Raw genomic sequence first — 26,490 nt, 5'->3', positions numbered from 1 at the left:
GGCAACCACGGATCTTTTAAATGTCTCCATAGTTTGCCTTTTCCAGAGTGTCACACAGTTGGAATCATACAGTTTGTAGCCTTTCAGATTGGCTTCTTTCACTTAGAAATATTTATTTAAGTTTTCTACATGTCTTTTCATGGCATGATAATTCATTTCTTTTATCACAGAATAATATTCCATTCTGTGGATGTACCACAGTTAGTTTATCCACTCACTGAAGGACATCTTGATTGCTCTGAATATTTGGCAATTATAAATAAGGCTGCTATTAACAACTATTTGCATGCTTTTATGTAGACAAAAGTTTTTACCTCATTTGGGTAAATACCAAAGAGCACACTTTCTGGATCCTATCAAAAGAGTATGTTTAGTTTTTGTCGTACTATCTTCCAAAGTGTCACTACTATTTTGTATTCCCACAAGCAATGAATGAGAGTTCCTGTTGCTCCACTTTCTTGCCAGTAACTTGGTATTGGCTGTTGGGAGGTCTCAGCCCCTTGCCACATGTACCTCTTCAGAGGCTGTTTGAGTGTCTTTTAAAAAATATATTTATTTACTTTGGCTGAGGCGTGTCTTAGTTGCAGCATGCATGTGGGGTCTAGTTCCCCCACCAGGGATCGAACCCGGATCCTCTGCATTGGGAACGCGGAGTCTTACCCACTGGACCACAAGGGAAGTCCCAACACTTTTTTTTGAATGAATATATTCATCCTCCAGAACTGATTGCTCACTGAAGGTCAGCATATGTGAACTTCAGGGCTGTCTGATCACCTGTAAATTAAATAATTTATTTTCAGTAGTTCAATTAAGGTGTCAGTGGGAAAAAATGCACAACCTAAAAGTTGAGAATTATGTTTTATTCAAGAACGTTACTGAGTACTGTAGCCTGGAAACAGATTCTCAGATAGCTTTGAGAAACTGTTTCAAAGAGGTAAGGGAGGAGCCAGGTTATGTAGGAGTCTTTGCTAGAAAAAGACATGTAGTCGAACATCAAAACATTACTGCTAATTACAAAAAAACAGATATCTCAAGTTAATGATGTTAGTGCTTTTCTATGTATGGGAAGATGCAAGAGTCTGGGCTCATTGAGGGACTTCCCTGGTGGTCCAGTGGTTGAGAATCTGCCTTCCAATGCAGGAGATGCCAGTTCAATCCCTGGCGGGGGGGGGGCGGGAATAAGATCCCACATGCCGCGGGGCAACTAAGCCTGAGCGCTCTAGAGCCCACATGCCGCAATTACTGAGCCTGTGCACCACAACTAGCGAGATGCCCATGTGCCGCAATGAAAGATCCCGCATGCTGCAACTAAGACCTGATGTAGCCAAATAAATAAATAAGGGTCTGGGCTCATTGAAATTATTCCTTTGATATGCATCTTAACTATCTAGAGCCAGCATCCTGTCTTTCTCTATCCTGAATTCCCCTCAGAGCACAAGGTGATAGTGGCTGATGGCTTGATCATGGGCAACATTCGCTGTTTACTGAAATGGCAAGCAACATTTCTAACTCTACACTAAATGCTCCAATTTACCAAAAATTTCTGGAGACCAACTATCATTGAGCTATTCTTGTTTCTTTTCTACACCATCCAAGCAAGGGGACTTGTGGGTACAAAAAGGCCAGAGACACAAAGACCAAGGAGAACAGAGCACTCTTATCTCATTTTATTTTGATTTTCTGGTTTGTTTCCACCTTCTAGATTATAAACTCCCTAAAGGCAGAAAGTGCGTAGGCCCAGCTGAGATCTAGAAAATAAACATTTAGATCCCTGCCCCAAGGGGCTGACAATCTAGTAGGAAAGGTATGACACATGTTTTAAAACATTTTTTTAGGACTTCCCTGGTGGCACAGTGGTTAAGAATCTGCCTGCCAATGCAGGGGACATGGGTTCAACCCCTGGCCTGGGAAGAGCCCACATGCCGCGGGGCAACTAAGTGAGCCACAACTACTGAGCTTGTGCTCTAGAGCCTGCGAGCCACAACTACTGAGCTTGCATGCCACAACTACTGAAGCCCAAGCGCCTAGAGCCTGTGCTCTGCAACAAGTGAAGCCACCGCAATGAGAAGCCCACGTACAGCAGCGAAGAGTAGCCCCCGCTCTCCATAATTAGGGAAAAGCCTGCGCTCAGCAACAAAGACCCAATACCGCCAAAAAGAAAAAAAAAACCATTTTTTAAACCTTGGTCCTGCTGGACCTGCCAAATGGGGAAGGAATATACAATACAGGCATACCTTGTTTTATTGAACTTCATTTTATTGCTCTTCAAAGATACTATTTTATTTTTTTTGTGGTACGCGGGCCTCTCACTGCTGTGGCCTCTCCCGTTGCGGAGCACAGGCTCAGGACGCGCAGGCTCAGGACGCACAGGCTCAGCGGCCATGGCTCACGGGCCCAGACGCTCTGCGGCATGTGGGATCTTCCCGGACCGGGGCACGAACCCGTGTCCCCTGCATTGGCAGGTGGACTCTCAACCACTGCGCCACCAGGGAAGCCCAAAGATACTATTTTCAAAGCAATAAAGTATTTTTAAATTAAGGTATGTAGTTTTTTTTAGACATAATGCTATTGTACACTTAATAGACCTCAGTATAGTGTAAACATAACTTTTATATGCACTGGGAAACCAAAACATTTATGTGACACAGTTTAGTGCAATATTCACTTTATTGCAGTGGTCTGGAATGGAACTTGAAATATCTCCAGGGTATGTCTGTAATTGAAGATTGTTCACAAGTATGGCCAAAGCTTGTTAGGGAAAATGGGTGGATCAGTTTTGTTGAAGAGAAGATCCTACTTCAGTGAATTGTGTTTTAAAAGGTTTACAAGGTTATAGCTATGCTGAGTGAAAGAAGCCAGACCTCCTCTCCCTTCCCCCAAAAAAGTACATATGGTATAATTCCACTACATAAAACTTTAGAATATGCAAACTAATCTATAGTGAGTGAAAGCAGATCAGTAGTTGCTAAAGGATGGAGATGGGGAGGGACAGGATGGAAGAATTATAAAGGGCAGAAGGAAAATGTGAGGTAATGAATACGTTCACTGCCTTGAGTGTGACGATTTCATGGGTGTATAAATATGTCAATACTTGTCCAATCGTACATTTAAATAGGCATAGGTTACTTAATTGACATGTCAATTATCCCTCAATAAAGCTGTTTTTAAAATAATTTTACTTTATTTATTTATTTTTGGCTGTATTGGGTCTTTGTTGCTGCTCACAGGCTTTCTCTAGTTGCGGTGCACAGGTGCCTCATCGAGGTGATCGAGGTGGCTTCTCTCGTTGCAGAGCACAGACTCTAGGCTTGCGGGCTCAGTAGTTGTGGCGCACCTGCCTAGTTGCTCCCTGGCGTGTGGAACTTTCCAGGACCAGGGCTCAAACCCGTGTCCTCTGCATTGGCAGGAAGGTTCTTAACCTCTGCACCACCAGGGAAGTCCCAATAAAACTGTTTTTAAAAAAGAGATGATTAGCATCAGACAGAGGAACTCTTGACGTTTTTCCGGAGTGTGAAAAGCAACCCTAATGGTCAAACCTGGGCTGGTGTGAGAACAAAGGAAAAGGAAAGACAGAAAAGCCACATTCTTAGGTTCAGGTGTGTGGTGTGTCTGCGCCGGCGGGAGATATCTCTGGAGGGAAAGGCTAGTGCCCACAGTTAAAGCCAGAAGAATTTTTGCTGGCACAAACAGGGGAAGCTAGAGGAAGAACATGATTTGGGTCAAGATAATTTTCCATTTTGGACTAGGAGAGAAAAACATGGAAGGCCTCCACCCTCGCTGAGGCACAGCTACGGGGTTGCAGGCAGACGCCAGGCCCAGTTAACACAGACAAGACCACGCCACAACTCCCGGCGGGATCCCAGCGGCCTGAAACCCTAAACCTCAACTATCGCTTCCTTAAGTTCCACTCCCCGAGCTAAGGCAGATGTTTGTGCAAGTCCCGCCTAGGTATCCCACGGAGATCTGGGGAGAACACCTCACTCAACTCGGCATAGCCGAGGTGCTGGGACGGGGGCGCTCGTGCCCGACGCGTACGCGCGGCGCGCATGGAGGCGGCCTGGAAGTGAGGGAGCGCGCGCCTCTCACGTGACCCGGGCCGCGGGCGGCTACGCACACGACGCGCCCCTCACGTGGTCTGTCTCCAGCCCCGTCGCCGGCGGAGGCGGGCGCGGGCGCGTCCCTGTGGCCAGTCACCCGGCGGAGTTGGTCGCACAATTATGAAAGACTCAGTTTCTGCTGCTAGTGCCGGAGCTGAGTTAGTTCTGAGAAGGTTTCCCTGGGCTGTCCTTGTCCGGCGGCCTCTGCTGCCGCCTCCGGAGACGCTTCCCGATAGATGGCTACAGGCCGCGGAGGAGGAGGAGGTGGAGTTGCTGCCCTTCCGGAGTCCGCCCCGTGAGGAGAATGGTACTGGACCCACGCAGGCCCAGGCGGGGGAATGGCCCTGGGGGTTGCGGGCAGGGAAGGGGGAGGACTCGGCTGGCAAGTGTGTGCGCGGAGCCGCTCTTCCTGGGGCTATGCACCGCCGGTTTGCCTTGAGGCTTCCGGACTTGCCGTGGCGGGACGGGAGTGCAGTTCTTTCGCGGGTGAGGAGCAGGAAGCAGGTAGCAAATCTGGCGCGACACCTCGTCGCGGGAATCCCCTGAGCGGAGCCAGGGCTCAAGCGAGGGCTCTTCGGGGCGGCAGAGGCGGGAGCCGCGGAGGACCTGGCAGAGCTGAGCGGCCGCAGCGCGCCAGAGGCAGCGCTCAGCCTGCAAGCTCCGCATCTCCCGGGAGCGCGTTCCTCCTGGCGCTTGTTGCTGGCAGATAAGGCAGCCAAATGCTCTGCTCAAGTTCTGCATGGAAGCAGAGGGAGGGCTGAGAGGGAGCAAAAACGGGATAGAGGATACGGCTTTGGAGCTGTGCCTTGTTTGCTGCGCAGCGTGTACTCCACAGGTCCATTTTCCTTTGGAGCCCAAGAGGAGGGATTAGACGATATTGACGCTAAATCTGGTTTGGAATTTTCTTTAGCAAGAATTAAGGGTTTTATTGGGGCGCTGCTGTAGGTACCGAGGCGATGTGTTGTCTGGATTTGTGTCGAACCGCCTCATCCGTTGCCCCAGAGAAGGGTTGGTCGTGTTTTAAACCAAAGTTGCGAGAGGGATGCGGCGCATTTCACCTTCTGATAGAGGTTTTTGTTAAGGCCAGGAATAAAATTAGAAGATTTCTCACAGAGAAAGTCATTTAGATCAGAGACTTGACGAGCGGATAGGTATTCCTGGTCAGTAGTTGAACTAGATAGGCTTCATGCAAACAATTCTCTCTTTGCTGGAGTCTGGCAGGTTTACTTTTCTCTAGAAACTAATTCAAGTACCATACAAATTGAAACCACGAAAGTAGTTATGCTTTGAATAAATAGTACACCTTTCCATTATTTCCCACATTTTTCGGTAAAGTCAATAAAAACGTCATTTTACCTTTTTTCGTAATTTTTAAAAGAAGGATTTGTTAAGTTCCTCTACCGACGCTAAATTTTAACATTTATTACTTAAGTGGATTTTAAGGGAATCTATTTTGGGGGGGGAAGTTGAATCAAAGTGCCTTTCATTAAAAAAAAAGCAAACCATTAATACTGTTCAGTGATGTGTCTAGTTTTCCTTTTTTTATATGGTAAATAGCATACATTTGAACATGCCACTTAAGTATTTAGAAAAAAATTTGGATACGTTAGAAAATGGAAATGAAGACGATTCATCATCTTAAAAGCCATTGCTTCCTACTGTTTGGTTAAAGCAACCAGATGACTTTGTTTCTAGTGACATTCTAGTGAAAGTCAATTTCTTAGTCTTACCTCAGGTGCTGTTCTTAAGTTCAGCCTCTTAATGTCGCTATCTACACACTTTGAAATCTAGCCTTCAAAAATTGACGTGGTCAGAGTTTCTCTTGTGTTTGTTGTCTTTCCATTTTTGTGGCAGATGCACCCCCCGCCTCCGAAACAACGTTTGTATGCAGCATTGTTGTTTCTACAGGGAGAAGTTTTCACTTTAAAATTTGAAATTAAGAATCTGATTTTATTTTTTACGTTGCTTGGGTCCTGACTGCTATTGAGTTTTGTGATTTTTCCCTACAATTTCCAATTAAATTACAGTGAAACCATAGGATAACCTAATACTGAGGTTCTCCAATAATGATAATTCGTTGAGCCTCCTCAACTTTAAGGTAAACACTGTGACCTGAAAGTTTCCCTAAGTATGTTGTAGCTACACTGTATAATTCTTATTGTAAACTCTTGTTTAAGGCCTTTGCTTTAAAACTAATCAGCCAACAGACCAAAAAACAACACAAAACAAATAAAATACCAAGAAACACAAGGGAAACTGCAGTGGAATAAATTTTGTTACAAAATTAAAAACCATGGCTATTAGAAATATTTGTTTCATTCATTTGGTAAACACTTAGTGTTTAATATATTCCAAGCACTGGAGTGGCAAAGATGTGTTAGACAAATTTCCCACTTTCAAACCGCTTACATTCCAGTTATTTATAAAAGAACTACCTGTCTGTTGTCAATGGGAGATGCATACATCACAAAACAAACATTTAGTGTCTAGCAGGCTCTGTGATACTCTGTCTTGAAGGGCAGTATAGATATGCAAAAAGCAAAAAGGTAGTTTGATATTACTGCATAGATTACTGTGAATGTATAGGCTAGTCAGGGAGAGAGAAAGGAAAGTCTAGTTAGGCTTGCAAAGGAGCTGATAGGAGAAGTGAGTGTCGTAGAGGCAATAGGAATTAATTAACCTGGAAATAGAAGGTATGTAGAATTTGGTATTGGTGGTGTTAGTCTAAGGGAACTGAGCTTTAGAAGAGAAGAGCATCCAGGGAAATCCCTGGTCCAGTGTTTAGGACTCGGCGCTTTCACTCCTGAGGGCCTGAGTTCGACCCCTGGTCGGGGAGCTAAGATCCTGAAAGCTGTGCTGTGCGGCTAAAAAAAAAAAAAAAAAAAAAAAAGCATCCATAGTTTATCTTAAGATCTGTTGTACGAGTACTGTATGTAGTTTAGAAAGAGTGGAGTATGGGATGATATATGGGGTACTAGTCTGGGAGTGTTATAAAGATAGGCAGGGACCAGATTTCTGAGGGCAATGTATGTTATGCAAAGAAGTTTGGATTTTATTCTGGAGATGAGGGGTCCACTGAAGGAATCAGTATGGAGGGTGACTTGCTGTGTGTTTAAGCTGAAAAGAGAGTCCATAAGGAGGCTGTAGCAAGACTGACCAAAATATTTAGGGCTTGACGTAAAGAAGTAGTAGAAGAAAAGAAGGAACTGATTGAGATGTTTAGGCGTTAGAATATTTAGAACTTGGTTCCTTTCGAGGAGGGGTGTGTGTGTGTGTGTGTTAGCAAATGTCAGTAAGAAGAACCAGACATAAAATGAAAACATGTAATAGTTGAAGTCATTACTTAATATGTGCAAATATAATATTTAAAGGCAGTACTTAAAATTGTATTTTTGACTTCGATTTATTTTTTTTACAAATTTATTTATTTATAGCTGCATTGGGTCTTCATGGCTGCGCGGGCTTTCTATAGTTGCAGTGAGCGGAGGGGGGCTACTCTTCGTTGCAGTGCACGGGCTTCTCACTGCGGTGGCCTCTCGTTGCAGAGCATGGGCTCTAGGCATGCGGGCTTCAGCAATTGTGGCTTGCGGGCTCTAGAGTGCAGGCTCAGTAGTTGTTGTGCATGGGCCTAGCTGCTCCGTGGCATGTGGGATCCTCCCCGACCAGGGCTTGAACTCTTGTTCCCTGCATTGGCAGGAGGATTCCCAACCACTCTGCCACCAGGGAAGTCCCTGGTTTTGATTTTTAAATGAAGGTCTATTGAAGCAAACACTTCTAAAATTTAAGTTTGAGAGTTTTGCCAACCATAGATATTTTTGATACAGTACTCTGATAATCTCTTTCTTTAACATTCTAATGTGGGAGATTTCAAACTTACAAAGGTATAATAGTACAATGAATCACCATATACCCATGACCCTTTTCAACAGTTTGAAACATGTGAATATTGTTTCTGCTATTATCCCTCTCATTCCTCCTCAACTGGATAATTTAAAAGCAAATCCCAGACATGTTCCATCTACAGGTACTTCATTATGTGTATCTCTAAAACTTTAACATATCCACAGTACTATTAGCACACCTAAAATTAATAATTCTTTGATATCATTAAATATTCAGTATATTTCCTTAATTTTCTCATGTTTTTTTTCCCAGTTGGTTTGTTTGAATCAGGATCCAAAGAAGTCCACACAGCATTTGGTTGATAAATCTCAGTCTCTTGTATCCCCTCCCCCCCTTTTTTGGTCTTGTCATTTAACATTTATTTAATGAAAAAAAAAATCCAGATCATTTGCCCTGTAGAATTTCCCACAGTTTGGATTTTGTTGAATGTATCCATATAGCATCCTGTAACATGTTCCTTTCTCCTCTGTATTTCCTGTGAACGAGTGGTTAATCTAAAGACTCTGTGAGATTCTAGTTGGATGTTTTGGCAAGACTGCTTCACAGGTGGTGCTGTGTACTTTTTATTGCATTACATTAAGAGGCACATGCTGTCTGGTTGTTTTTCTTTTTTTGATGTTAAGATTGACCAGTGGGTTGGTGTTGTCAGCTGCCTGATCTTTGAGTTGTGACGTTCCCCATCATACATTCACATAATGGTAGCAATTGATGATTATTGCCATTGCTCAGTTATTTCACTCTGGGTTTCTGTTTCTCCTTTCTTTTTGGGGGAACCTTTCAGCATATGATTAAATTTTACAGTTTTTTTTTTGTTGTTGTTTCTGTTTTTAAGAGACTGCTCTTAAAATGAGCAGTCTTAAAAATGCCTGTTTTAAGTTTGTTGCCTGGAGGCAAAGTTCAGAGTGGTTGAGATTAGTTTAGAACATGAGGAACATTTGGTTATCTATGGGAATTTGAACTGAGTCATTTATATGAATTGGTATAAAAACACTTAGATGTGTGTCACTCTTAGAAGGGGCTTTGTAATTATTAGATTAGTTTGAATATAAGTGAAATGTGTGACTTGGAGAATTGGACCTCTTCTAGTTTATCTTTATAAAAATGTTGGTTTAATTTGAATTAAGTTACTACTTTTAGATATTTTGTTGACCCTTTGGTTCGGTTCACCTAGGATTTAGAAAATTACTCTGGATCTTTTGGGGGAATATGTGTTTAGTTTCCTGACTATCTAAAGGTTTTAGAACCCTGTTGAAGAAATTTTGGTGTATGGCGGTAAGCAGTTCTTTGAAATTGATAGACTTGCCTGTTTACCTAAGCATCTTTGCCAAGTCACACTGTTACTCTGTGAAAGACAGATGGTAATCTTTTTTCTACTTCACCTCAGGAGCAGTACTAGGATTAAAGTCTGTGAAACACTATTTGTCCCTCCTTGCGTCATGAAAACATGTTAATAACTTAACACCTCAACTATCCCAGCTGCCAGACTTCTGAAAACTTCATCCTTTGGAAACCCAACTCCTCATAGAAAGAAAAAAAGCTTTTGAGCCAAGCCATTATCAGAAATATAGCACCCTTAAGCCCAGAGTTCACTGGTTGAAAAATATGTGCAAAGTGAAATTTAATAGGCTTAGTTACCTACTTTTCTCTGACAGTTTGGTAGTACATTAGGAATGATAGAAGGAAAGTTATCTGGGAAGCAGACTAATACTATAAGGAGGAGACTGGAGAAACATTAACTAGAATAGAAAGATGGGACTGTAAATTACCCTTCAGTATGTGAACTAGCAGTCTTCCTTGTTTTTGAGTATAATTTACCATACCCAGCACCTGGAAGGTGCTCTACCCAGAAGGTACTCCTGACTAAACAAAGTGTGTTATAGGCTTTAGACAAATTTTCACAATATTAGCTAATATGTATTAGCATTTTGTGGCCATCGTTCTAAATGCTATACATATATCAATTACATATATCACTCTCAAGACTCCATTATGAAGTAGACACTTCTTACGCCCTCCATTATTTGTATAAAGAACAGAGAAGCAGAATCACTCACCAGAGGTCATAAGGCTTATAAGTGGAAGAGTAGTTGTTGACTTGCCAAATTATAGAAACCTGGAGAAGGATCTTTATTAGCGAGATGTCAGATGACAGGTGTTACTGTTAAGTAAAAAAGTTAAGGTCATTTAAAAAGATGTGTCATTTATGGCTGAGTAGTATATACAATGGAATATTACTCAGCCATAAAAAGAAACGAAATTGAGCTATTTGTAATGAGGTGGATAGAACTAGAGTCTGTCATACAGAGTGAAGTAAGTCAGAAAGAGAAAGACAAATACCGTATGCTAACACATATATATGGAATTTAAGAAAAAAAATGTCATGAAGAACCTAGGGTAAGACAGGAATAAAGACACAGACGTACTGGAGAACGGACTTGAGGATATGGGGAGGGGGAAGGGTGAGCTGTGACAGGGCGAGAGAGAGTCATGGACATATATACACTAACAAACGTAAGGTAGATAGCTAGTGGGAAGCAGCCGCATGGCACAGGGATATCGGCTTGGTGCTTTGTGACCGCCTGGAGGGGTGGGATAGGGAGGGTGGGAGGGAGGGAGATGCAAGAGGGAAGAGATACGGGAACATATGTATATGTATAACTGATTCACTTTGTTATGAAGCAGAAACTAACACACCATTGTAAAGCAATTATACTCCAATAAAGATGTTAAAAAAATATGAAGTAAGCTACTGAATTCTTTAAAGACTTCAATAAAGGCAAGGTGCATCCTTTAAAAAAAAAAAGATGTATCACCTTTAAAAAAATTTTGTCGTACCATATTTTCTTTAAATGCTATAAAGCTTAGTAGAATTTCCTTTACTACCAAATTTCTATGTAATAACTTTAGGATAGGTTATTTATAACTCAGTTGTTTACATGGTATTTTGACGAAGTGCAGAGATTTACTATTCTGAGGGAATCCTTAATAGATTGGAAAAGTCATTAACTAAACTAAATAGATTTTGTTATAGGTAGAACTCATTAATAAAAACCATAGATGCCTATAATGAGTGTATCAACAAAGTATCATCACACTACTCAGGGACAGAGAATAGGTTGTTATGGTTTACTCCAATATGAAGGCTCAAGATTTGTAATAGAGAATGTCCAATACTTCTTTAGATTTCTCTTTTTCAGATTAATTTTTGTGGTATCATCTGAAAACATATCAATCAGTGGTCATTGAATTAGGTATATGTGATAGATCCATTTAATTCAACAGATGCTGTTGCTTTTGAAAAAATATTTTATTAGGTAATAAGGAGCCAGGAAAAAAGGTGCAGAATTTAAATTGTATACTATTTGACTGAAAGTACATAATATTTTAAAATAAATGTATATAATTTGAGTTCTTTGCTGGTTGTTTTTGTTACGGAATTCAGGTGTGTAGATCATAATATAGCAGACAGTGCTTATCACCCAGCTTAAGAAATAAAATATTACAGACAAAATTTGATGTACCCCATCAAAATCCCATTCCACTTTCTACTTTTTCAGATATAACTTTTATTCTAAATTTAGCCTTTATTGTTCCTTTGGATGCTTTTGTAATGTTGTTATCAAGAGTATGTATACTATATAGTGGTCTTTTGGTATTTCTATGTTTGATATATATAGAATTATGTACATCGTTTTATGGATCTTTTTTTTTCGTTTTCTTTTTTTATTGAAATATAATTGATATACAATATTAGGTTCAGGTGTACAACATAGTGATTCAATATTTTTATAGATTATACTCCATTTACAGTTATTATAAGGCAGGGGATATGGGGATACATGTACATTTATGTCTGATTCACTTTGTTGTACAACAGAAACTAACACAACATTGTAAAGTAATTATACTTCAATAAAGATATTAAAAAAATAAAGTTATTAAATACAGGATATATTTCCTGTGCTGAACCATATATCCTTATAGCTTTTTTTTTTTTTTTTGGCCTCTCACTGTTGTGGCCTCTCCCGTTGCGGAGCACAGGCTCCGGACACGCAGGCTCAGTGGCCATGGCTCATGGGCCCAGCTGCTCCGCAGCATGCGGAATCTTCCGGACCGGGGCACGAACCCGTGTCCGCTGCATCGGCAGGCGGACTTTCAACCACTGCGCCACCAGGGAAGACCTCTTTTTTTTCTTTTTAATGAATATTCGGTTTTGGAGATTAATTCATGTTGATACATGTAAGGTTTAGTTTATCCCTTTCAGCTGCTATATATTATTCCACGATAGGAATATGCTGTATGTTGTCCATTTTACTGTTACTGGGCATTTAGGTTGTTTCCAGTTTTTTTACAAATAATGATGTAACATTCTTATATGTATCGTCTTATGTACACATGTGAGAATTTTTCTAGGAAGTATATATCTAGACGTAGAATTGCTGGGTCATAGGGTAGGTGCATCTTCATCTTTGTAGATATTGCCAAAGTGTTGACCAAAGTAGTTGTGCAGTGTCCACTCCCTCTAGAAATATATGAGAATTCTTTTTTTTCCCCCAACGCCTTTGCCAGCACTTTTGATGCAGTTCTTTTATTTTGCCAGATTCATGAATGTGTAGTAGTTCCTCATTGTTTTAATTTGCATGTCCCTGTCCACCGATAATGTGTATCATTTCAGGTTACAAGTTTTGGGCTATGGTTACCTCCTCTTTGATGAATTACTTTGCTCAGTTTTCTAATGGATTATCTTTTTCTTTTTTATTATTTACTTCTAGAAGTTCTTTATGTATTCTGGATACTAATTTTTGTTTTTTTGTTTGTTTGTTTGTTTTATGAGCTACAAATACCTTCTTCAGTCTCTAGCTTTTAAAATTTTTACTTTGTTAATGGTGGGCTATTTACTTATTTTTAGGTTGTTGGTGTACATTGGTTTTTAATTTTAGGTAATAATTTATCAGTATTTTCTTTATAGCATGTGCTTTTTCTTATCTTGAGGTTATAAAGTTATTTATTTTTTGGTAGAAGTTTTAAAGTTATGACTTTATTAACCCATCTAGTATTCATTTTGAATTCTAGTGTGATAGTTCATATACATATAGTATATTGGTATTATCTCCTGATTTGTATTGCTGTGTCTGTCACACACCAAGTTTCCTTAAGTGCAAGTTTCTAAGTGATTTACTCAGTTGTTCTGTTTGTCTTTTGTGTCAATATATTTATTTGGATTTTTTAGCAATCTTAGGAGTCTGGTAAAATTTCTTGAGTTAGTGTAAGAAATTTAATTTTTTTTTTTTTGCCAACATACTTATCTTTTTTTCTCCTAAAATGATGAATTTTGATCCCTTTTCATTTTAATAATAATTCTTTATGATAAAATGAATTATTCTGGGTAAGACTTTATCTGGAATACCTGAGGAAAAAATTACTGCTGTTTGAGCTAAATGGAGGTTGGTCACTTTTTAGACTCAATGTCTAGTCTTCAATTATTTAATGTCTTGGACTCGATGGTATGGCATGATGGTAACTGCTCATACTTATCTTTATCAAACATTTTCTATCCCTTAAATTGAGGGCAGTATTGGGCTGGTAAGCAGTCAGGGTAGCAATCTCCACGAGGTCAGCAGGACAGCAAAACCAACAGAAAATAAGATGGGTTGTAGTAGTTGGACTCTTTACAAACATAGTCATGGTCTGAATCTGATTCTGTTTATTTATTTATTTTTATTATTATTTATTTTTGCGGTACACGGGCCTCTCACTGTTGTGGCCTCTCCCATTGCGGAGCACAGGCTCCGGACGCACAGGCTCACTGGCCATGGCTCACGGGCCCAGCTGCTCCGCAGCATGTGGGATCTTCCCGGACCAGGGCATGAACCCGTGTCCCCTGCGTTGGCAGGCGGACTCTCAACCACTGAGCCACCAGGGAAGCCCTGTTTATTTTTTAATATATAAAACTTCCCCAACTGTTTATCATTCCACAGAAGCTTTTCAACAGTGTCTTAAAAACCTGTTCAGAGGATTCATATTTGAATTATCAGTAATATGTAATTATTAATTAGTTAAGTGGTTGGCAGCCAATTAAGCACAAGAGCAGAACTCTAGCGTAAGGGCCTGTAGGAGTGCCAGGAGATCAAATAAATTGGACTTGACAGAGGAAGTCAAAGAGTGCCAGCTGTTTTCAACATTTTGCTTCAGGCTAGCCTTAATTTTTCTTTGTCATTGTGCTGTTGCTGGCAGGCATGTTGACCTATGTACAAAATTATCATGTAACTCAAAATTTCTAGATCTGTAGTGTCATTTAACTTTTTTAAGCTATTGCATTTTATTAGTAGGCAAACTTCCTCTTAATTTGATTGCCTTTTTTCTTGAGTATGGGTCACATTTTCCTGTTTCTTCTTATATCTAGTAATTTTGGATTGTTATCATAGGTGTTGTGAATGTTACTTTGGAGAGACTCTGGGTTCTGTTATAGTCCTCTGAAGACTACTGATTTTGTTTTTAAAAGTAGTTGTTATGGACTGAATGTTTGTGTCTTCCCAGAATTCAGTGTTGATGGTATTTAAAGATGGGGCTTTGTGGAGGTAATTAGAGTTAGATGAGGTGATGAAGGTAGGGTCCTTATACGAAGAGACACCAGAGAGCTTGCTCCCTCTCCCCGACACAGTGAAAAGACAGCTGTCTGCAACCCAAGGAGGGGGCTCTCACCAGACATAGACCTTACTAGCACCTTAATCTTGGATTCCAGTCTCTAGAAGTGAGAAAATGAATTTTGGTTGTTGAAACCACAGTTAAGTCTTCCAGTATTTGTTACAGCAGTCAAAGCAGACTAGGATAGTAGTTGATTAACTTGACTGTACTCAAATTCCAAACTGTGTCTCCTTCAGTGGGCAGCAAAAATATCTGTTCAGTTATTTTATTCTTAACTGACATGCTTGAAATCTGCCCCATGTATACGTACTTCATGGGTCAGCTAGATTTGAACAGAGTTATTGTGCAGCATTTAAGCTTCCCTTTCTGTGACTCTGTCCTTTGCAGAGTCACTTTTCCCATCACTTTCCAGCTGCTGTTGTCACCTTGAAGTTGCTGTTCTGGTTCTTCAAGCGAGTAAGACTGTGGAATTTCTATTGGAGTTTTAGCTACGTAGTAGATGTGGAGTGGGGACTGTCTTAGGCAAAAAATGGGAAACTCCCTCAGTGCTGTCCCTTTATCTTAAGTACAGACTTCATCTGATTTCTGCTTGCTTTTGGTTGCCTCTCCAGTGCCGTTAAGTAGTTGTTTTTTTTTTTTTTAATTTATATTTTGTCCAGAGTTTATGGTTATCTGTGGGAGGGTTAATCCAGTAGAACCTCCATAGCTGGAAGCTCCTTTCTAATATTAATATATAGAACCATAGAGTGTATTTAGTTGTAAAAATAGATTGATTTTCACATGTTACCTTGAAAGTAGAATTTTTAAAGCAATCTTTTTTTCCCCCAATTTTTGTTCTCAGCATATAGGCAAGAAGGATGTGCTATTACTGACTTGTTTGAAGAGTCGTATGTGGTTAGAAGGTTTATTTATAGCAGATGTGCCCCTTATTGCTAGGAGACAGATAGGAAGAATTTATAACTGAATTTTGAAGAATTGTTGAAATATGACTGTGTGTGTGGCATTTTGCTAAAACACGGACCGTAGTCTTCAGAGCAACATTGTGAATTAGGTACTGTTATTTTTCTATATTATAGGTGAGGGTACAAGTTCAGAAACTTGCTTAAGGTTGCATCGACAGTATAAACAACAAAGCTAGAATTCTAACAGGTTAATCTGACTCCAGAATCTGTGCTCTTTAACCACTGAAGATCACTAAGTGATCCCTAAGTTTCCCTCTTTTGCTAATGTTCTGTGGATATAGTTAGTTTTTACTTTACCTAGTAAAAGTTCCTAAGTTAGGAATTTTCAGATTTGTGTTTGTAGTGTGCCACCTTTTGGTAAAATTCAGTAATACAGTCTAGCAAAAGAAGTGTAAAATCGGGAATATAAATATACATATATTTGTAATCCAGGGTACATTTGATTGGATACCTGATGGCAGAGCAGAAACTCAGAATTTCAAAAATTGCAGAAACCAGTCATTGGGAAGGATTTGCAGTTATCAGCTGGGATATGTGACTATCAGCTATAGGGAACCTGCAGGAAAAATAACTTTTGTTAATCTACATCTAAAACTCTTTAGCCCCACCTCTTTTTTCACCTCATTAGAAAGCAACTCTTTTTTTTTCTTTAAAAATATTTTTATTTATTTTTATTTATTTTTTTGACCACAACAAAAGCAACAATGACTGCAGTTTACCAAACACGAAACACACTCATACTATGTCATAATATTGACATTCAGTCCAGTAATCCTCTACTGTAACAGCTCCTTTACTTTGCAGTGAAAATTGATTTGTATGTTTTTTGCCTCTGAGTCCTTACGGGATTTTTTTTTTTTTCAAACAGAAAGTCACAAAAATTATAATCATCCTAATCAGTTCACTCAGTCCCATGTAATTAATTTATTTATCTTGATATTTTGTTAGCACTTTTATGAATTCATCAGTTTTCCGTTAGAGTTCTGAAAATGCTTATTCATTCAGTTCAGCAGTATAGTCAGTTACCAGAAACCTGTACTTGTCAGAGTCTTTTCCATGAATTCCTTGAAGATGAAACCCTTTTACAGGAACATTTTTGGAAAAGCATCAGAGTACATCCAGAACTGTCTGTAAATGAAAAAAGACTTAAAAATGACCACGGTTAAAGATTTGGTGAAAGTTCATAATAATTGACAAGGAAATTTAGTTATTTCTGAGATATACATTTTAAAGTAATAACTAGAATTATGACTTATAACATTATATCAGAACATATAAGATTTTTAGAAATTTCATGTAATGTCTGAAACATTTCTATTAACATATTTCCATACAAATTAACCCAAAGAGAGTTTAGTATTAGTTTTTGTGTTTTTTTTTTATACTGCAGGTTCTTATTAGTCATCAGTTTTATACACATCAGTGTATACATGGCAGTCCCAATCGCCCAATTCAGCATACCACCATCCCCCACCCCACCGCGGTTTTCCCCTCTTGGTGTCCATACGTTTGTTCTCGACATCTGTCTCTCAGCTTCTGCCCTGCAAAGCGGTTCATCTGTACCATTGTTCTAGGTTCCACATACGTGTGTTAATATATGATATTTGTTTTTCTCTTTCTGATTTACTTCACTCTGTATGACAGTCTCTAGATGCATCCACGTCTCAACAAATGACTCAATTTCGTTCCTTCTTAGGGCTGAGTAATATTCCATTGTATATATGTACCACATCTTCTTTATCCATTCATCTGTCGATGGGCATTTAGGTTGCTGCCATGACCTGGCTATTGTAAATAGTGCTGCAGTGAACATCGGGGTGCATGTGTCTTTTTGAATTATGGTTTTCTTTGGGTATATGCCCAGTAGTGGGATTGCTGGATCATATGGTAATTCTATTTTTAGTTTTTTAAGGAACCTCCATACTGTTCTCCATAGTGGCTGTATCAATTTACATTACCACCAACAGTGCAAGAGAGTTCCCTTTTCTCCACACCCTCTCCAGCATTTGTTGTTTGTAGATTTTCTGATGATGGCCATTCTAACTCGTATGAGGTGATACCTCATTGTAGTTTTGATTTGCATTTCTCTAATAATTAGTGATGTTGGGCAGCTTTTCATGTGCTTCTTGGCCATCTGTATATCTTCTTTGGAGAAATGTGTATTTAGGTCTTCTGCCCATTTTTGGATTGGGTTGTTCGTTTCTTTAATATTGAGCTGCATGAGCTGTTTGAATATTTTGGAGATTAATCCTTTGTCCATTGATTTGTCTGCAAATATTTTCTCCCATTCTGAGGGTTGTCTTTTCGTCTTGTTTATGGTTTCCTTTGCTGTGCAAAAACTTTGAAGTTTCATTAGGTCCCATTTGTTTATTTCTGTTTTTATTTTCATTACTCTAGGAGGTGGATCAAAAAAGATCTTGCTGTGATTTATGTCAAAGAGTGTTCTTCCTATGTTTTCCTCTAAGAGTTTTATAGTGTCCGGTCTTACATTTAGGTCGGGAATCCATTTTGAATTTATTTTTGTGTGTGGTGTTAGGGAGTGTTCTAATTTCATTCTTTTATATGTAGCTGTCCAGTTCTCCCAGCACCACTTATTGGAGAGACTGTCTTTTCTCCATTGTATATCCTTGCCTCCATTTTCATAGATTAGTTGACCATAAGTGCGTGGATTTATCTCTGGGCTTTCTACCTTGTACAATTGATCTATGTTTCTGTTTTTGTGCCAGTATCATATTGTCTTGATTACTGTAGCTTTGTAGTGTAGTGTGAAGTCAGGGAGTCTGATTCCTCCAGCTCTGTTTTTTTCCCTCAAGACTGCTTTGGCTATTCGGGGTCTTTTGTGTCTACATACAAATTTTAAGTTGACTTGTTCTAGTTCCATAAAAAATGCCATTGATAATTTGATAGGGATTGCATTGAATCTGTAGATTGCTTTGGGTGGTGTAGTCATTTTCACAATATTGATTGTTCCAATCCAAGAACATGGTATATCTCTCCATCTGTTGGTATCTTTAATTTCGTTCCTCAGTGTCTTATAGTTTTCTGCATACAGGTCTTTTGTCTCCCTAGTTAGGTTTATTCCTAGGTATTTTATTCTTTTTGTTGCAATGGTAAATGGGATTGTTTCCATAATTTCTGTTTCAGATTTTTCATCATTAGTGTATAGGAATGCAAGAGATTTCTGTGCATTAATTTTGTATCCTGCAACTTTACCAGATTCATTAATTAGGTCTAGTAGTGTTCTGGTGGCATTTTTAGGATTCTCTATGTATAATGTCATGTCATCTGCAAACAGTGACAGTTTTACTTCTTCTTTTCCCAATTTGTATTCCTTTTATTTCTTTTTCTTCTCTGATTGCCGTGGCTAGGACTTCCAAAACTATGTTGAATAATAGTGGTGAGAGTGGACATCCTTGTCTTGTTCCTGATCTGAGAGGAAATGCTTTCAGTTTTTCACCATTGAGAATGATGTTTGCTGTGGGTTTGTCCTATATGGCCTTTATTATGTTGAGGTAGTTTCCCTCTATGCCCACTTTCTGGAGAGTTTTTATGATAAATGGGTGTTGAGTTTTGTCAAAAGCTTTTTCTGCATCTATTGAGACGATCATATGGCTTTTATTCTTCAGTTTGTTAATATAGTGTATCACATTGATTGATTTACATATGTTGAAGAATCCTTGCATCCCTGGGATAAGTCCCACTTGATCATTGTGTATGATCCTTTTAATGTGTTGTTGGATTCTGTTTGCTAGTATTTTGTTGAGGAGTTTTGCATCTATATTCATCAGTGATATAGGTCTGTAATTTTCTTATTTTGTAGTGTCTTTGTCTGGTTTTGGTATCAGGGTGATGGTGGCCTCATAGAATGAGTTTGGGAGTGTTCCTTCCTCTGCAATTGTTTGGAAGTTTGAGAAGGATGGGTGTTAGCTCTTCTCTAAATGTTTGATAGAATTCAGTTGTGAAGCCATCTGGTCCTGGACTTCTGTTTGTTGGAAGATTTTTATTCACAGTTTCAATTTCATTACTTGTGATTGGTCTGTTCATATTTTCTGTTTCTTCCTGGTTCAGTCTTGGAAGGTTATACCTTTGTAAGAATTTGTCCATTTCTTCCAGACTGTCCATTTTATTGGCATACAGTTGCTTGTAGTAGTCTCTTAGGATGCTTTGTATTTCTGCGGTGTCTGTTGTAACTTCTCCTTTTTCATTTCTACTTTTATTGATTTGAGTCCTCTCTCTCTTTTTCTCGATGAGTCTGGCTAATGGTTTATCAATTTTGTTTATCTTCTCAAAGAACCAGCTTTTAGTTTTATTGATCTTTGCTGTTGTTTTCTTTGTTTGTATTTCATTTATTTCTGCTCTGATCTTTATGATTTCTTTCCTTCTGCTAACTTTGGGTTTTGTTTGTTCTTCTTTCTCTAGTTCCTTTAGGTGTAAGGTTAGATTGTTTACTTGAGATTTTTCTTGTTTCTTGAGGTAGGCTTTTATAGCTATAAACTTCCCTCTTAGAGCTGCTTTTGCTTCATCCCATAGGTTTTGATTCATTGTGCTTTCATTGTCATTTGTCTCTAGGTATTTTTTGATTTCCTCTTTGATTTCTTCAGTGATCTCTTGTTTATTTAGTAATATATTATTTAGCCTCCATGTGTTTGTGTTTTTTACATTTTTTCCCCTGTAATTCATTTCTAATCTCATAGTATTGTGGTCAGAAAAGATGCTGATATGATTTCAGTTTTCTTAAATTTACTGAGGCTTGATTTGTGACCCAAGATGTGATCTATCCTGGAGAATATTCCGTGCGCACTTGAGAAGAAAGTGTAATCTGCTGTTTTTGGATGGAATGTCCTATAAATATCAATTAAATCTCTGTTGTCTATTGTGTCATTTAAAGCTTCTGTTTCCTTATTTATTTTCATTTTTGGATGATTTGTCCATTCGTGTAAGTAAAGTGTTAAAGTCCCCCACTATTATGCGTTACTGTCGATTTCCTCTTTTATAACTGTTAGCAGTTGCCTTATATATTGAGGTGCTCCTATGTTGGATGCATATATATTTATAATTGTTATATCTTCTTCTTGGATTGATCCTTTGATCATTATGTAGTGTCCTTCCTTGTCTCTTATAATATTCTTTATTTTAAAGTCAATTTTATCTTATCTGATGTGAGTATAGCTACTCCAGCTTTCTTTTGATTTCCATTTGCATGGAATATCTTTTTCCATATCCTCACTTTCTGTCTGTATGTGTCCCTAGGTCTGAAGTGGGTCTCTTGTAGACAGCATATAGATGGGTCTTGTTTTTGTATCCATTCAACAAGCCTGTGTCTTTTGGTTGGAGCATTTAATCCATTCACGTTTAAGGTAATTATCGATATGTATGTTCCAATGACCATTTTCTTCATTGTTTTGGGTTTGTTTTTGTAGGTCCTTTTCTTCTCTTGTGTTTCCCACTTAGAGAAGTTCCTTTAGCATTTGTTGTAGAGCTGATTTAGTAGTGCTGAATTTTCTTAGCTTTTGCTTGTCTGTAAAGCTTTTGATTTCTCCATCAAACCTAAATGAGATCCTTGCTGGGTAGAGTAATCTTGGTTATAGGTTCTTCCCCTTCATCACTTTAAATATTTCATACTACTCCCTTCTGGCTTGCAGAGTTTCTGCTGAGAAATCAGCTGTTAACCTTATGGGAGTTCCCTTGTATGTTATTTGTCGTTTTTCCCTTGGTGCTTTCAATAATTTTTCTTTGTCTTTATTTTTTGCCAATTTGATTACTATGTGTCTCAGCATGTTTTTCCTTGGGTTTATCCTGTATGAGACTTGCTGTACTTCCTGGACTTGGGTGGCTGTTTCCTTTCCCATGTTAGGGAAGTTTTCGACTATAATCTCTTCAAATATTTTCTCTGGCCCTTTCTCTCTCTCTTCTCCTTCTGGGACCCCTATAATGAGAATGTTGTTGCGTTTAATGTTGTCCCAGAGGTCTCTCAGGCTGTCTTCATTTCTTTTCATTTTTTTTTCTTTATTCTGTTCCACAGCAGTGAATTCCACCATTCTGTCTTCCAGGTCACTTATCTGTTCTTCTGCTTCAGTTATTCTGCTATTGATTCCTTCAAGTGTAGTTTTCATTTCAGTTATTGTATTGTTCATCTCTGTTTGTTTGTTCTTTAATTCTTCTAGGTCTTTGTTCAACATTTCTTGCATCTTCTCGATCTTTGCCTCCATCCTTTTTCCGAGGTCCTTGATCATCTTCAGTATCATTATTCTGAATTCTTTTTCTGGAAGGTTGCTTATCTCCACTACATTTAGTTGTTTTTCTGGGGTTTTATCTTGTTCCTTTATTTGGTATATGGCTCTCTGCCTTTTCATCTTGTCTATCTTTATGTGAATGTGGTTTTTGTTCCACAGGCTGCAGGACTGTAGTTCCTCTTGCTTCTGCTGTCTGCCCTCTGGTGGATGAGGCCATCTAAGAGGCTCGAAGGGAGGGACTGGTGGTGGGTAGAGGTTACTGTTGATCTGGTGGGCAGAGCTCAGTAAAACTTTAATCCACTTGACTGTTGATGGGTGGGGCTGGGTTCCCTCCCTTAGGCCACCCAACCTTTGAACCTGCCTGGGGTCTTTGGTCCGGCTAATGGCAGACTCTGGGAGGTCTCACGCTAAGGAGTACTTCCCAGAACTTCTGCTGCCAGTGTCCTTGTCCCCACGGTGAAACAGAGCCACACCCGCCTCTGCAGGAGACCCTCCAACACTAGCAGGTAGGTCTCTTTCTACCCTGGGGTCACTGCTCCTTCCCCTGAGTCCCGATGCGGACACTACTTTGTGTATGTCCTCCAAGAGTGGAGTCTCTGTTTCCCCCAGTCCTGTCGAAGTCCTGCAATCAATTCCTCCTAGGCTTCAAAGTCTGATTCTCTAGGAATTCCTCCTCCCATTGCCGGACCCCCAGGTTGGGAAGCCTGATGTGGGGCTCAGAACCTTTACTCCAGTGGGTGGACTTCTGTAGTATAAGTGTTCACCAGTCTGTGATTCACCCACCCACCAGTTATGGGATTTGATTTTACTGTGACTGCACCCCTCCTACTGTCTCATTGTGGCTTCTCCTTTGTCTTTGGATGTGGGGTATCTTTTCTGGTGAGTTCCAGTGTCTTCCTGTCGATGATTGTCTAGCAGCTAGTTGTGATTTTGGTGTTCTCGCAAGAGGGAGTGAGAGCACGTCCTTCTGCTCCGCCATCTTGGTTCCTCCTCTAGAAAGCAACTCTTAATACAAGGATCTTTTGGGATTGTAGGGCTGGTAGAAGGGACATTAGTAATATCCAAGAAACAGTGTAGGGGAAGAATCTGAAGGGCTTGGCACGTACTTGTTAGATTGAATTGACTCAGTGGAATGGTGAGATTTTTTTGTGGGAAGCTTTTGTGGGATTTAGAGTGTGAGTTGGCAAACTATGTTATGTATGCCAAATCTGGCCAAGGCCTGTTCTGTATGGCCTTGAGCTAAGAATGGTTCTTATGTTTTTTAGTGGTTAAAAAACAAAACAAAGAATAGGTGATGGAGACAGTATGTGGTTCAAAAAGCCTAAAACATTTACCATCTGGCTCTTAATAGAAAAAATTTACTGATTGCCTATTTAGAGTATAGCCATACTTCTCTAAGAAGCGGGGAAGTTGAAGGAAGCATCAGTTTAAGGGGAAAGGTGTTCCTTTGGGCCCTGATGAGTTGTCTGTTGTTGGACAAATAATTGCAGAGGTGAATTTGAAGGAAGGATGAGAAACCAGGACTATATTAATAATTGATCTGTAGTGTTTATTTTTTTGTAAGGCATTGTGTTAAACTATAAAGGATTTGGAAATTATCTGTTGTATCCATTCCTTTACTAGTCCAGGCTCCCATTGCCCCTCCCCAAAAGACTGGTGGCTCTAGCTTACTTTTACTTATCTCCCTGATTAATTTTCCTAAAGAGAGCTCTGATGATTTCTTATGTTAAATGCTACTTGGGATTCATTTTTCTTCCGTATGTAAATTAAAATGTCAATGAAAATGTTTATATTTACATTTAATAGGAAGGCATAAGGTATGAAAAGTATATATACCTGTGTTTCACTTTTATGAGTATTTCAATTAATAACTATCCAAAGTTTTACAAGCCAGCATTTAGACTTAACTGGGTCATTAGTTCGTTGCTGTAGAACAGTCATTTTGAAATCTATTGATATTATTCTTCCATCCCTATCGCCACTTGGGTTTGAATAGCTATAGTTAGAGTTGCTTCAGGTAGACTGTTGCTGAGGAGTGGAATTGGAGAAAGAAAAGGGGAAAAGCTAATACTGCTTAGCAGTAGTTAGCAATTAACAATACCTTTTAGGAGAGGTATGTTAACTCTCTGTTCTTTCTATTTTTCTCCATGTTCAGAAAATTATATACATAGTGATTACATAGGAATTCTACTTTTGAAAGTAATTAATATATTTCTACTCATTGGTTTCAAAAAAAGATGTAAGAAAGGTGCTTATTTAAAGCATATCATCAAACGATTTTGAAATGCTTATCTTAAATTTCTTTTAAAAAGCTAAAAAAAGAAAGCTAGTAGAGGCTTTGGAGTCAGGGTAAACTACTAGCTGTGTGACTTTGGACAGTCTTGTAACTTTCATGTCTAAGTCTCTGCCCATACCTTGTCTTTTCTCTTTCTGGAGCTCTGATTAAACTTACGTTTGATCTTCTCATTCTGTTTTACATGTCTTGTAACCCTCCCCTGCCTTTTTAACAGATTTGTTGTGGAATAATGCTCATACTATAAAATTTGCCATTTGTAAGTATACACATTTGATGGGTTTTTTTGTTTTGTTTGTTTGATTTTGGCCATGCTGTGTGACTCGTGGGATCTTAGTTCCCCAACCAGGGATTGAACCAAGGCTCTCGGCAGTGAAAGCACAGAGTCCTAACTAGTGGACTGCCAGGGAGTTCCCCATTTGGTGGGTTTTTTTCCTTTTTTTTTTCATTTGATGGTTTTTAATAAATTTATTTACTTTTATAACCAACATAATCCAGTTTTAGATACCTCACAAAGTTTCCTTGTACTTGTTTGCAGTTTATCCCTGCTCTCACTCTCAGCCCCAGGTAATTACTAAACTTACTGTTTCTATGGTTTTGCCTTTCTAGAAATTTCATGTAAATGAAATCATAATACCTTATGTCTGGGTTTTTCCATTACCATAATGTTTTTGAGGTCCAGCAGTGTTGCGTGTTATCTTTAGTTTGTCCCTCTTTATTGTTAAGTAGTATATATCATTGCATGGATATATCACTTTGTTGGTTATTATGAATAATGTTTCTAGAACATTCAAATACAAATCTTTGTGTGGACATGTTTTCATTTTTGGGGGGAAGATAGTTAGGAATGGAATCTTGGAGTAAGTTTATGTTTAACATTTCAATAAACAACCAGACTTTTCCTTTGTAAGTGTTGATACCATTCTGCATTCCGACTAGTAAAGTATGAGATTCCAGTTTATACATCTGTGCTTGCACTGGGTATTGTCAGCCTTTGATTAAAGCCTTTCTAGTGGTTGTGAAGTGGTATTGCATTGTAGTTTTAAATTTGCATTTTCCTAATAGCCAGTGAAATTGAGCACCTTTTCTTATACTTATTTGGTAAAGTAAGCATATTCTCTTTGGTGAAATGTCTCTCCATGTCTTTTGCCCATTTGTGAATTGGATTTTTTTTTTTTAATGTTGAGTTTTCTGACTCCTTTATCTTATTTGCAAATAAGTCCTAAATCAGTATATGCTATTTTGGGTGGAGTATTTTATAAGTTCCATCAGGTAAAATTGATTGACAGTGTTGTTTAAGTCTACTCTATTCTTTCTAGTTTTCCTATCAAGAAAAAGACGAGGTTAAAAAAAAAAGAAAAAAAAGAGGATGTGAACTGTACAGGATTGCATTTCATAGCATTTATCTATGCCCATATATTTCCAAGTTCTCCCTAAGACGTTTTCCTCTTTTGTCAAGTGGTTGTCTTTGACAGAACTCCTTAGAAAGGTCCACTGTTAATTAATAAATTTGCTCATGTTGTGTTCCCTTTTTGCCCATCTTTCATTCATATTGTAGGCTTTAGACATACGCTCATGAACTGCAAATGATTTAGTTAAAAACATATATATATAATTCGTACCGGAGTAGTCTGAGTGCTTCTCATGCATGTATATTGCCATTATTTTAGTAGGTTATTTGCATATGTTAAATGTCTAGTTCTAGAATCTGATTTTGGTGGACTTCATTACCATAGCATGAGACTGAGCTGTGGTCATTGCCATTTGTTTGCAAAGAAGCTCACAGGGAGAAATTCCAAACAAATCTTTGTCTTGCTTTAACAACCAGTAAAAATATAGCAGCAAGTACAACCACTAATCTGTTTTTCCCCCTCAAACCAGTTCCAATTTTTTCTAGAAGAGAGAAGCAACCCTTTAAATGATAAATTACAGTATAATTTTAGTGCTACCCCTAAACCCTGCATTTTTAATAATAGGAGCTTAATGAAAATTTCGTGAGTTTAAAGCAGTAGGTTAAGTTGGTTTTGGTAGAAATTCAACCTCACGTTATCACGTGTCAGAGCAGCCTACCAAATGGTATTTTTTTCAAGTTACAAGCAGAAGTCACATGAATAAATGTCTTCAGGTCCAGATGCTCTGCCTCCCTTCAGTGTACTATGGTTGTGGAGTGGGAGAAGGGGCCAGGATAGCAATAATATACCAGCAGTCTAACTGATGTGGCCAGATCTTTTGGTTCTCAGGAGAATGCTCTAAATGTGATCCTGGGGATGGTTCTATTGCTCTACAGGTGCATAAGGGAGTAGGGGGTGATGGAGATTGCATTCCTAAATAGTGTAAGTCTCATTGAGAAAGGTAAC

At 38.9% G+C, this 26,490-nt stretch overlaps 1 protein-coding gene across 9 annotated transcripts in view; it reads left to right on the top strand.

The window, feature by feature from the left end:
- The first annotated feature begins 4,272 nt into the window (after positions 1-4,272).
- TRPM7 (transient receptor potential cation channel subfamily M member 7) overlaps positions 4,273-26,490 on the top strand; it is a 121,660-nt gene continuing 99,442 nt past the window's right edge. For all 9 annotated transcript variants that reach the window (XR_012330103.1, XM_073800985.1, XM_073800986.1 and 6 more), the window contains exon 1: positions 4,273-4,404. Coding sequence is in view for 8 of the 9 variants with exons in the window: in XM_073800985.1 (XP_073657086.1) it covers positions 4,402-4,404 (3 nt within the window). In the remaining variant the exon portion in view is untranslated. The remainder of the gene's footprint in view (positions 4,405-26,490) is intronic.

This window comes from Tursiops truncatus, chromosome 2, assembly GCF_011762595.2.
Source record: "Tursiops truncatus isolate mTurTru1 chromosome 2, mTurTru1.mat.Y, whole genome shotgun sequence".
Lineage (NCBI taxonomy): Eukaryota > Metazoa > Chordata > Mammalia > Artiodactyla > Delphinidae > Tursiops > Tursiops truncatus.
The sequence above is the reverse complement of the archived record's forward strand: the minus strand, read 5'-3'. Positions and strand labels throughout refer to the sequence as shown.